The sequence below is a fragment of the Lygodium microphyllum genome, chromosome 23, assembly GCF_053477565.2.
Source record: "Lygodium microphyllum isolate KBCC chromosome 23, Lygodium_microphyllum_v1.1.10, whole genome shotgun sequence".
Lineage (NCBI taxonomy): Eukaryota > Viridiplantae > Streptophyta > Polypodiopsida > Schizaeales > Lygodiaceae > Lygodium > Lygodium microphyllum.
In genome coordinates, this window is record NC_141157.1 from 91,785,854 (window position 1) to 91,799,023 (window position 13,170).

At 38.3% G+C, this 13,170-nt stretch overlaps 1 protein-coding gene across 1 annotated transcript; it reads left to right on the forward strand.

Moving 5' to 3' along the window:
- Window positions 1-3,068: 3,068 nt before the first annotated feature.
- On the forward strand, window positions 3,069-6,384 carry LOC148016461 (uncharacterized). The gene is made up of 4 exons (XM_087663802.1): window positions 3,069-3,228; window positions 3,352-3,632; window positions 5,061-5,345; window positions 5,592-6,384. Exons 2-4 carry the CDS (start codon window positions 3,374-3,376, stop codon window positions 6,107-6,109), a joined length of 1,062 nt encoding a protein of 353 aa, XP_087519928.1. The 5' UTR covers window positions 3,069-3,228; window positions 3,352-3,373; the 3' UTR covers window positions 6,110-6,384.
- The last annotated feature ends 6,786 nt before the right edge of the window (window positions 6,385-13,170 follow it).

The window sequence follows — 13,170 nt, forward strand, 5'->3', positions numbered from 1 at the left end:
GTAGGTAATGAGCCTGGTGAGTTGAAGAACTACCAAATGAGGACGCATAGCTTCCTCAGGATTGTGGTGAACCCTATCCAGCCTAAAGATGCCCTCCACCTTGAAAGACCATTTACTAAGGAGGAGATCAAATTTACACTTGATCTGATGAAGCAAGAGAAGAATCTAGGGCTTGACAGACGATTTTTTCCAAGCTCTTTGGGATTCCTGCTATGAACAATTAGTCTATCTCCTCAACTGGATCACGAAAACATGCATGATGTTGGCAGAATCCAATGTTGGACTCATAAAGCTAGTGCCTAAAGCCTTGGATAGATCCAAACCATCCAACTAGAGGCCTCTGCAAATGCTCCCTTTCACCTATAAAATCTTAGCCAAGCTGCTCTCAGGCAGAATTAAAATCTTGTTAGGGAAAGTCATACATCCCAGGCAATATGGCTTTGTTTATGGGAGGAAAATTCAGGATGCGGTTCTCAACCTTATATTTTCCATTGACCATGCTTTGGGACTGGACACTGACTTTGTATTGGTCAACTTGGACTTGGACAAAGCATATGAGAGAATAATCTGAAAGTTCATTATGTCTACAATGCAAGCATTTGGTTTTGGCCCTATCTACCTAGGCATGGTGGGTGCACTATTCAACAATGCTAGGACATGTCTAATGGTTAACGGGAAGCTTTCCTAGCCATTTCCTTTGTGCACATAGATTATGTAGGGCTGTCCATTGGCACCCCTTCTTTTTGTGCTTATTACTAACCCCCTCTTAAGGCATTTTGACAAGCAAGTGGCAACATGCATTATTAAAGGGCTACCCCTTCCTAATGGGTCCTACATGGTGGCTCAATTTTTTGCTGACAATAATGCTAGCATAGTCCAGGAAGAAAAGACTTCATTAGATAATTTGATGGGACTTTTCCAAGAATTCGCAAGCCTATCAGCTTCCAGAATTAACATTGTCAAGACAGAGCTTCTTCCCTTAACCTACAAAGGCCTATCCATGGCTACTGCAATATGGTTTCAAGTTAATCAAATGTGGGGAAATTATGAGATATCTTGGGTGTACTATAGGTGTAGGTCATTCTTCCAAACAATGCTTTCAATGGTACAGGGGGAAATTTCAAAACAAGTTCGAGAAATGGCAAAAATTTCAGCTTTCATTAACTGGAAAGCTAGTAGTAGCCAAGGTGATCTTGTCCTCACTTACGGTTTTTATGGCCTCCATGATCCCATTCCATTGGACGTCCTAGGAGTAGCTTGAGCGGATGTGAGAGATTTCTTATGGAAGAAAGATATAGCCAAAGGCTATGCATAGATATCATGGTCCACTCTTGGTGTAGATAGGTCAAAGGGGGGATATAGGCTGTGGACTCCTTTTATCCTAAGGCCCAACATCTGGCACTCTCGACACTCAAAAGAATTGATACTTATCATCCTTGGGTAGGTACTCTCAAAGAATGGATTAGAATAGCAAAAATTGATGGCAAAGAATGGCCAGAAGTATCTTGGCATGATATGCTAGGTGGGAATTTGAAGATTTAAATCCCCTAGTTCAGAATGGCACAAGTTTTGGTACATCTATGGGACTCTCTCTTGGGTGAAATGAAGCTTCTTCTTGATCCCCAAATGAAGAAGGATGGTTCATTGTTGCTTATCATTTAGCTCTCCCACTTCCCCTATGATCCTCCCTTCACACCCTATCATGAGCACCCCAAACTTGCAATGAAAATGGCCCTTAAAGAATTGAAGTCTTGGGCAGATGCATGGGACTCACCCTCCACCACTTAAAAGGATTTTCCTACCATTAGGCACCAATTTAGACTCAGTGAGACAGAACTCCAATGGCTAATGAAACTGAAGTCATACCTCAAGCCTGCCTATTCGCCACTGAGCAATCCGCAAGCGTACTCATCTCCTCAAATCACTCGTCACTGATGCAAGCACAAGAGCTTAGTTTGCCAAGAAGTCTAAATAGATTCATGGCTCATCTGCCCATGTAATCATGCAATCCTGGGCTGCTTGGAAGAAGCAGTTTCCTCACTCTTGAATGTCCACTTGGAAAAGACGCCTAAGAAGGAGTTGGAAAGCCACCAAATCCAATTGACTAAACACCCTCCTGTGGAGATTGGTACTTAACAAGCTCTCTGTCCGAGCAAGACTCGATAAACTTCTTAAGCTCCCCCCTCACTGCATGTGGTGTAAAAAGGAGGAAGAGAATATCACACACCTCTTTTGGGATTGTCCTACTATTAGACCAATATGGAGAGCCATTAGGAAATGGCTAAGAGAGGCCAATCTTAAGGATGCAATCACTATGAAGCTAGCCTTATTTGGGGATTTTGGGCCATTTGACAAGGCCTCACTGTTGTTGTTGGACACCCTAAGAGGAATCACACTCAATTACATTTGGTGTCCGAGAATGCCTGCCCTAAAAGATTAGATCATAGTATATCTGAAGTGTATCAGGAACACCCATTGAGTCTTGCAACTCTTTTGTAAAAACCTAGTAGCATTGGCCTAATGCCGTGATACATATCCTTTACATGCGGTAATTATTTACTATCAATGGAAATTTCTCCACGCATTTTTTAAAAAAAAGGAAAAAAAAAGTTGCCCTTTAGCCAATATGAGTTCCGAAATATGCATTTCCCTGCGAGCTACGGTTCTCTGAGTTCTCCCATTTTTATCGATTTTACCCTATAACGAGTCCTTCGAGGTGCTTTTACCTGAACACTACGGTCTTAAGTTCTTCAACCATCTTTTCCAGGTACGTCTCCATCGACTCAACCAGCTTTTCCATACGCCTGCTGCCTGCATCGTTTTTCATGGGGTCTACATCCACTACGTGTTCTTATATCAGAACGACCCACCACGTGTTCCTATATCCGAGCCAGTATCAGATAAAGAAGTCCGGACAGGAGGGCAAAAGCATGCGATGATGGCACATTATGCGTCACAATGGACAATCTGCTTTTTAAAAGCTGGCCGGCCGGCACGTGTGATGGTGTGACACCATGAGTCGTGACTGATTGCGATGCCGAGCAGATAAGATCGGTAGAGGGCTCTCTGATCTCTCTCTCTCTCTTTCTCAGAGTGTATGCACACAGAGTATCCATATATACACGTTCTGGCTGTCCAAGCGCTTCACAATGTGTGCTGTTGACGCCCTAGTGGAACTTGCAGCTCAAACAAACTAGTAGAGTACTCAGTAGACTCGCAATCAAACTTGTAAGAACTCGTTACTGTAATTCTGAGTATTGTGTTTTGGATCAACAGAGGATGTGTCCCATTGTATATGTTCCATTGTATGAGATAGTTGCCAATCATGGCGACATTGGACTGTACATGCAGGGTCCGAGCAGACGTGATCATCATGTCTCTGGTTCATACACCCGTGCGTCTGATCGGAGGGCAGGGTGGCACCGCGTTTACTTTTGATCAGAGCAGGAACGGGCAGGTCTTGAGGGGGATAGGGGTGTGGGCGGGGGCTTCGGAGCTGCGAGGCATCCGGATCTGGATGACGGGCTCCGACAGCTCAGTTACCTACGGCACAACTGCGGGCACTTATCAGGAGTTCCAGTTCCAGGTCGGCGAGCGCATCACCCAGTTGTCCTTGTGGGGCAACGGCATAGGTAAGTATCGTACGATGACGAGGTATTGCTAATATAAAGTATGACACTAGTACTCATCGTCACAATGCTAGCGCAACTAGTGATAGTTGCAGTAGTAATAGTAGTAGCAATAGTGATAATAGTAGTAATGGTAATCATAATAGTAGTAATAATAGGAGGGGAAGTAATAGAGTAATAATAATGGTAGTTGTAGTAGTAGTAGTGATAGTAGTGGTAATACTAATAGTAGTACCATAGTTATAGTGGTAGCGGTAATAGCATTTGTAATTATTGGCATCCCCAAAGTAGCACTAATAATAGCATCATAGTGGCAATTGTACCTATTGTTCCACTTGTTATTGTTGAACTTGTTGTTGTCCTTCAATTAAGGACCCATTTCATACTAATCAAGTCTCTTGCCTCTTTGAAACATTAGTCAAGTGTGATTGGTAGTCTAATCTCTTTGTAGTAGGTGACATTCAAAGGCCATACTAAAACAAGGGTTCACTATCACATGGAAGAGCATTGCCCTTCTTTTTTGATGTGTGTGTGTGTGTGTGTGTGTGTAATTTTCTAAAATAAACTATCGTTTCTTAAAAAGCAAGATATACATACATTTCAAGGTGAGGTGGACCACTTAACTAGAGTTAATAGTGGGTAATTTTCTTGGGACATGTACCACCTTGTCACCGCACCATTGTATAAGCATATGCCCTAGAGGACAATGCTAACAAAAAGATCTAGTGCTTCTTTGGAGTTTCTCTTTACCTCACACATAGAGTATTACACATCAAGTTGAAGTACCCTCGAGCAACAATTTTGGAGTGACGTCATCTAAACATGTCCTCAACTTTTCTTTTGCGACATTCTTCAAAAACTTGGAAGGTATCCTTTATCATGCTAGTATTCCTCAAGTACATAATATCACATGCAAGTATATGAAATAGCACCTCCACTCTTAACCATGCTAGTTGGGATTTGATATATAAGAATTAGAGAACAATTGCTCTAAGTTAGAAAATAAAAAGCACTTTTACTATTTATTTATTATAAAATAGAATTTGATGTTTTGAAATGTTTCATGATCCATTAAACTTGTTGATCTTTTCACTGCCATATCTAGGCTTAGTTTTTGTGATCATCTTATACTCATATGCTTATGTGGGATCACAAGTGCGCTATCTAATTCAAACGATACCAAACCTAAAGGATCATAGTAATCCCAACAAAAAATCAAAATGGTGCAACTTTTAGGATGAAAACTTGCTATTTCGGAAAAAATGTTTTGCACTTTTACATTGTTCATACCTGTCCTCTATTGTAAGAAATGGAATAACCATTTGTGTGTTGGGGGGGGCGGGGATGTGCATGTATGTATGCGTGTAGTGTATGTATACATGTACATGCTATACGCTTGAGTTCTACATAACATTTCTTGCAACTTTTTAGGAACACGTTCTGGAGGCATTAGGTTTCACACCACAGAAGGTCGCACGTTTTTCCCTCGCATGACATCTTGGAGCTTACGGCAAGAGTACCCTGTTGAAGTGGCATCCGGTCTTTGTGTGGGTTTTATCATAAGAGCTGGAGGAGATATTGATGCATTGGGTTTCATGTTCCTAAGAAGCATAGCATTTGCTCGCATGATCAATGTAAGCTACCCTACCTTGGCCCTACAAACGGCTGGAATTGTCCCTGTCACACTTGATTCATTCAGTGACTCCAATAATGCAGGTACCACACATAAATGAGTAAAATTATATTTTAACAATTTATGGTTTATTGAGAAAAAAAATTGTGGTGTGTATACAAGTCACTACTAGAGGCTACCCTACTTAGCGACTTGGATGTTGACTATAAACTACTGTGTCGATCCACGCTTGTCGCTAAGGGGGCTAGACTCTAGTTGTGTGAATATGGGCGGCTTAGGGACTTTCCCTGCATCTATTCTAACCTATGGTTTGTTTACACCACATATAGCTACTATTTCCAAGGATTGGACTTTCGCGGGTAGCCGAACAGTGACGATATCATCCTCATGGACGCTCACTACGGGGATAGAGTACTATGCCAGTGTAAATGTTCAAGCAGGGATTCCCATGATTGGACAAGTCTCAGGAGGGTTTGGATGGTCAGTGAGTGTCACAGGAAGCTACACAAGCACGCATGAGGAGAGTCGAACCCTCAGCTGGAACCAGTCCGGAACCCTACAGCCAGGGCAGTGGATCTCCCTTCAAGCTACCACCCGGAGAGGAAACATCACAATACCGTACCAGGGGACCATGGAGATCACCCTCCAGTCTGGCACTGTGTTTCGATACCCCATCTCCTCTATGTATATCGGCGTGGATTTTACCAGTGTGGAAATAACCAATATCGGAAGTAGAGCTGCATCAGATGAGGTCGATCCTCGAGCCGCTGACAAAGAAGCCCAAGAAGGAGATCCGGACGTCCAACCCAATATAGAAGTCGATGAGTGCAAACTCCTCGATCTGTAGCTGAATACTCTGCTACTCTCATGATGTTCCCGTAGCAATTGGACGCGGTCTCCAAGTAGCCAAATAATATGGATCTCGTTCCCATAGTCACTAAAATTTCCTCTTTCTCGGCTGTTCTCAGCATATAAGCTTCTTGAGCTAAAGAGGAAGTTGAGTTTAACTTTTCCTTCCAAGCTACAATCTCATGCTTGTGTTTTATGTAACCTCATAATGCTTGAAATAAAAACCCACGTATAGTGTAACCCCACTTCCAATAATGGAAAATCACTTTCAAATTTCGAGTTTGAAGCTTCGAATAATTGTAAAAATCAAGGGACCTATGTTTAATTTTTAAATTTACATTGATTTTTCACCCAAAAAATCTTTGAATTCATTAACGTAAAGGTATTTCGACCTTTAAATATTTTTTTCTCTTCAAGAACTACTTCACATATTGTGGATTAACTTTCATTACACACATGCAAACCATTAGTCTCTCAAATGAAATAAATCATTATCACTACTTTTATCATGTAGACTTTTTGCACTCTATACTAACATAACCTGCTCAAACAAGTCAAATTATTTAACATATTCCATGTACTTGATTGGCAATCTCTGTTGCATGTAAGCCATCTCTTACTGTGAATTTAAAGTTTGAATATTTGCATATACAATTTCATTCTATCAAAGAGTGAAGAAAACAAGAGTATGATAGTTAGATAGGCTATAGAGACATTGCTAAATGAATGTACTTTTAAACTTTCTTTCCAAGAAAAGATGCTTTTATGGAACATGATGATGCTAGGCGGTTTGATGGTAGGCGGTTTTGATGGGAATATTAAGAAAAAATCACACACCAAACTAGAACCTACCACATTCCCACACCAAGGTGGATAAATTTCCTTTGTCCCTAGCCCACAATTATTTTTTGAAACTCAAATGAGTAGAATACTCAAGTGCTTAATGTGAATCAATACTGTGTGTGTGTGTGTGTGTGTGTGTGTGTGTGTGTGTGTGTGTGTGTGTGTGTGTGTGTGTGTGTGTGTGGCTATGGTTTAAGTTTAACATTCACAAATGCATACATACATATATTCACTAATAAAAAATGTTTTCTCTCAGCAAGATGGTATCAAAATTCCTCTAAAAATGCAAACAAGGGAGCTATATCCTTGGAGGAAAGCATTTGACATTTATCAAGATTTGACACCTTGCCACTGTCCTCAAGTTTACTTAGAAGTAATTACATGTTCACAATGAACTATTCTTTAGTAGCTTAAGTTCCATGTAGATTAGGGTGATCTATAACAATAAAGCTCTTACTCTTGTTCAACTAGACATGATTTATAATATTTTCCCTAGAAAATTGTCTTATGTTGGCTTGAACTAGACACAATGGGAGTCTTTGGAAGTAAAGGAATTGGGATAAACATCAAGAAACTATCCATACCACTTGGAATTGAAGCTCCTCCTATGTATAAATTTAGGAAATTTGTATGTTCTAGACTCACTAACTATGGTGAATCCTCATGAATTTCAAAAAAATATATAAAAGATATCCCATATATCATTTGATGAATACCCTAGAATATACTAAAGATACAAAATATTCGGATTTGTGATGAATCCTTTGCAAGTTTTTTCTAACAAATTCAAAATGTGATCATTCTTATTTTAAATCATCAAACACACCATACACACAAGAGGAAGCTTACTCAAGAATAGAAGAAGAAAGATGGAGGCTAAAACATAAAGTATAGATAAGATAAAACCTAAATGAAAGTGGCCTACTAAGTCAACCAGTGTATAACTTGCTACACTAATCTACTTGTGCTATAACTATACTAGATGTAGGTAGGTGCAATAAACTAAATATAATAATTGATAAGTCAATGGTTGTGTGAAGTTCATAATTAAATCAAACTTGTAGACCTTGCTCTACTATTTGGCCAACGTACACGATATTCTTTGTGATTGATGGCACATGTAATATATTTAACAAGCCATCATACAAGGACAAGGAAACTTTTTTAATATGTAAAAATAGGTGGTATGAATCATCACCCATCTCCACATAACCTTAATTTTATAAATCTTATCTCTCTCCAAACTATTTAACATGACTGGTCATATAATTAGATGTACCTAAATCAATATATCATACATCATCATGTGTCTCCTTTTGTATAATAACATTCATCTTATGTTACATAACAAACAGACACTCATTTTTGTTATCATTATTTTGTGAAGATAATGATAGTTTTCCTTGCTACAGTTTTCCACTTTGGATATCCCACTATGGATATCATCCTTCTTAGTATAACAATGAAATATAATATGACATGTTTTTCCACAATAATGACAAACAATACCAAAATTACCAAAACCTCTATTCTTCTATCCACCTCTTTCTCTAAATCTCCCCCTACCTCTAAAGTTTTCATAGCCTCTTGAAACCTACTATTTCACTGAATTGTTGATTTAACATATTTTGCTAGTTATCACTAGCACATCCCATACAATGACCTCTTGAAGAGAATCTACCATGTCCCCTTCCTTAACTTGAGTAAAATGCTTGGACATGTTCATCACTTCTTTCAGATAATTCACCTTACATATTGATCTCTTAATTAATTTATAAGAGAGATCAACTCATCAAAATTTGAAAATGGCTTTCATATATATACAAAAGTAACAAAATATTTTCAAGCCTTTTCATTATTAAGAACACCTAAAGTAGATGATACCAAATCATCATCATCAAGCATTGCATCAATTGCTGCCAAAGCATTTGCAATACTCCTCACCTTCAAAACATACTCATTATCATACATTTATTCTTTTCTAAAAGTATTTAGCTCTTTCTTAAGCTGAACCTTCCATGCCTTTGTATTCACAAAAAACATATTTTCAAATCTGGTCTATGCTATATGTGAACTTTTTATATTTTTTATATACCCCAATATAGTATTATGAATGACTACATATAGTCAATACATCTCCTTTTTGTCCTTTGTATTCCATTGTTCCCATGCCTTTAATTCATCTACGATCACAGGGTCCCTTAGTTGCTCCTTTGGCTCATTTTCTTCACTTGAAACAAACTCGAAGAGGCCTTTTCCAATAAGGAAGTTTGTTATACAAAACTTCCATGATGAATAGTTGGTCTTGTCAAGCTTCTCAATGATGGGTTTTCCATTGTTTTATGCAATTATCATAAAATTGATACAAAACAACAAGAAAGTCTTCTACAACCTTTCATAACAAGTATATAATAATATACAAGACAATCTCTTTCACTAACTGCTTAATAGTACATGTATTCTACAATATGTTTGAAAATAAAACTTGTCTTTGCTTCCTAGCAAACACTTCAAAACTTACAAATTTGAAATCTATAACTTGTGCATCAACTTTTGGTTAACACAACCAAAATCACAATATCCCTTGAAATTGTTATCCACAACCTTACAAGTCTAAAACAAGGCCCAAAACGGTCTCATGTGGCTAAAAAAGCAGTGAAAAAGCCTCAAAAGGCATATCTATAGAATATGCAATTCTTTGCTTATACATTAAACCTCACAGCAATCTAAGATTTTTGCTATGCATTGCTTCCGATACCTCCACAAGCACTATCCAAGAGAAAGAGTGGAAGAATGGGAGAGCTTCTTACCCAAAGCTCGCTCACTCAAATCGTTGCTTATTCTCCTCCAGTTCATCCTTCAAAACTAGCCTCTCTAAGTGGTATTGCTTTGATATCATATCACAAATCACATGGTGATGATGGGACTTTCTTGAGTTGTTGTTTCAAACACACATCATATACAGAAGAGGAAGGTTCACTCAAGAACATAAGAAGAGAAACGGAGGCTAAAATTTTTTCTTATTGATTTCTTTTTCTTCTTTCATACACAATACAATGTACACAAAGTGTAGATAAGATACAATATAAAGAAAAGTGGCCTACTAAGTCAAATAGTACATAACTAACTATACTAATTGGCTGGCATTATAATTATACTAGTTGTATGTAGGTACAACAAACTAAATATAATAAGTGATAAGTCAGTTGACCATGTGAAGATCATAATAACCATTGATGTGCTAAGTGCAGATGTGTGGATCCATCTAGGTAGGCAATCTATCATCAATGTCCGCATGTGTTGATCTTGCGATTTCAATAGTTGAAGCCTTATATCTAACTAGCTTGCTCTTCAAATAAATGTCAACTTTTCATTTACATTATCCAAATACTGATTTTCCAATTACTATCCTCCTAAGTAGAGGGTTAATGCACAATGGTATGTCTATTGGGCCAAAGGGTTGTGGCTCCCTTTAGAAGGTGTTATATAAAGAAGTGAAGGAAAAAGAAGCTAGTCTCAAAATTGTGATATGGATAGTGAGTTTTTAGTATGGTTGTGGTGAGCTAGTCTCAAAATTATACCATTATAGAGGCCTCCATGTACACATAACCATGCATATAAGACGCATATAGTTAACTATGCCTTAGAAGTTTCATTACTCTCTCTCTCTCTCTCTCTCTCTCTCATTATAGTTCACTTCACCAAACAAGCTAAGTAATGATTACTTGCATGCATCAAAGACTCAATTAGAGTATACTACAACTCATGCCCAACAAAATCCCACCAAGCAATCAATAATCCAAAGAACACATCAAAACAAGACATCATTTGCCTCTAGTAACAAGTGGATAGAGGTACATAAACTAACATTTAATCAATAAGACATTACATAGAAGCAAATATGAAAGAGAGAAAACAAGATAAAAGTGCATGGCAAGAGAATGGATAAATCTTCCACATGCATAAGTGGACACTCCTCATGCATATATTTTTACGTTTGCATTTCTTACCTTTTGTTGCTTAAAAATCATTAAAAAGATTAATGTGGGCTATTTTCTTTTTTCCATGAATAACATGCTTTTATCTAATCATTTTCTTAGAACCTATCTAAAATCTGACTTTAACAATATTATTATCTTGCCCTAGGGCTATAATATAAAGGTTGCAACAATAATAACAAATTTTTCTTATAAGAGCATAAATATATCCGTGAATAATTGTTCCAAGCTAAGAAAACCCCATGTACCAAAACAAGTTCCATGGATAAATAGATCAATATAAAGATAATTACATCTCCATGCCTTCATCTAATAATTTTCTCACGAGAAATACAAAACACATTCTTTTCCTATCATGACCTATCTACAACACACAAATGTGACTAGTGTTGCATAGTCTTCTTGGTGCTTCAAATGGTAACATTGGTGATTGTATGCTCCAGCATTGCAAAAATTTGACCTTGTTGCCTATGTGCACCTACAATTCGTTCGTACACCCTGTGCAGCCCGTATGTGCAACGATCTTGTCCAAGATCATAGGGCTTTGGAATCCCATTAGCCAAGCTTCATTCCCATATAAAAATTTTCTAGAAATGGTTGAGTATACATTGCACACAGAGTGAAAAACGAGGCTGCCCCCAGAAACCCTAATGCTACAGATTCCATAGCCAAAACTCAAAAACATCATCTCCCCTATATTTTCTCTCTCCTGCCACTTAAATCAACCTCCTTCCACTTTGATTTGACATCCTACTCAATTCCTAGCAATTACTTTGGCATCAAATTAGCAAGGAGGGAAGATCTTGCCACATTTGCAAGCATTTCAAGAAGATTCAAGCATAGTGTCTCTTGACACTTATCTAGTGACTCTTGTCACTTGTGTCAGCTTTGGCTTACATTAGATCTAAGATTTTTTGGGCTACCCTAGTATCAAATCAAGGAGGGGAATACAAGATCTTTGAAGCACTTGAAGACTCATTAAAGATTTGAAGATCTCTCAAGCATCTGGCTCCACAAGTATCTCTTGATACTAGTCCCTTAGTGCTTTTTGGGCACTTGTGCTTGTCAACACACTCTAGATCATTTCTTTTGCTACTGAAATCAGAGAATTTTGGAGCTGATTTACTGCTATTCCTACAATTCCAACATGAGCAAGGACTCTTTGATAGTTCACTTTAAGGAGATCAGGTTTCACACCTGGCACGCCCACATCAAGCTTATCGTAATGAAGAAGGGTCTCTGGGCCATCACAAGTGGCAAAGAAAAGAAGGCTCGTGATACAGATCTAGCAGTCACTTGGCAAAAGAATGATGATAAGGCTTAGGCCATTATGAAACTGGAGCTAGACAACAGCTATATCCACCATGTGGATAATTGTGATACTTTATATGACAGATGGAAGAGACTTGACAATTTGTTTGGTGCACAACCTAAGTCATCAAAGTATGGTCTCTTGATTGAACTTTTTAGGCTTGACATGAAGTCCAACGCATCACTTGCCACACATATAAATTACATGGAAGGACTTCTAACCGAGTTTATAGGAATCAACATTAAAATGGAAGAAGATGTTTGCATTCAATTTGATGTTTTGCTTAAAAGTTTGCCTCTTGAATATAATAATGTATCAACAACCTTAATCAATACGCCAAACCCTAAGCTTGTTGATATCTAAGCATCATTGTTAGAGGAGGAAAAGAAGCTAAAAACAAAGTACAAAGGCAAGAAGGACTAGCTTTTTTCTGATTTTTGCAAAAGGACCGGACACACCGAGAAGTTCTTCCATGCTAAAAAAGATCCCAGAAGGCCTATCTTGCTATAGTTAAAGAAGAAGAAGACCATTGAGAAAAGGAACAAGAAGAAGAAGAAGAAGACCACCAGGAGAAGGACAAGCCTCATTAGTCCTTCTATGCCTACTTTGATAGATTGTTTTTGCCTTGTAATGTCTAAAGACCAAATGTCTTTATCATAAGCTTGTAAACTCCTCATGTAGCCTTATACTATAGCCTTGTACACTTTGTGAGGCCCTTGTTACAGCCTCTAGATGTCCATCATGTTTGTGGTACCCATACTTAGTCGTTTTTGTGATAGCCTCCGGCGTTTTGCCATGTTTATGGTGTGCCCACACTTTGTAGGTGTTACTTTCACTAAAGCCTCTACACACTTTGTACTTCTGGTTGTGATTGAGGAGGGGTGTTGAGATTTGCAATCACATCCA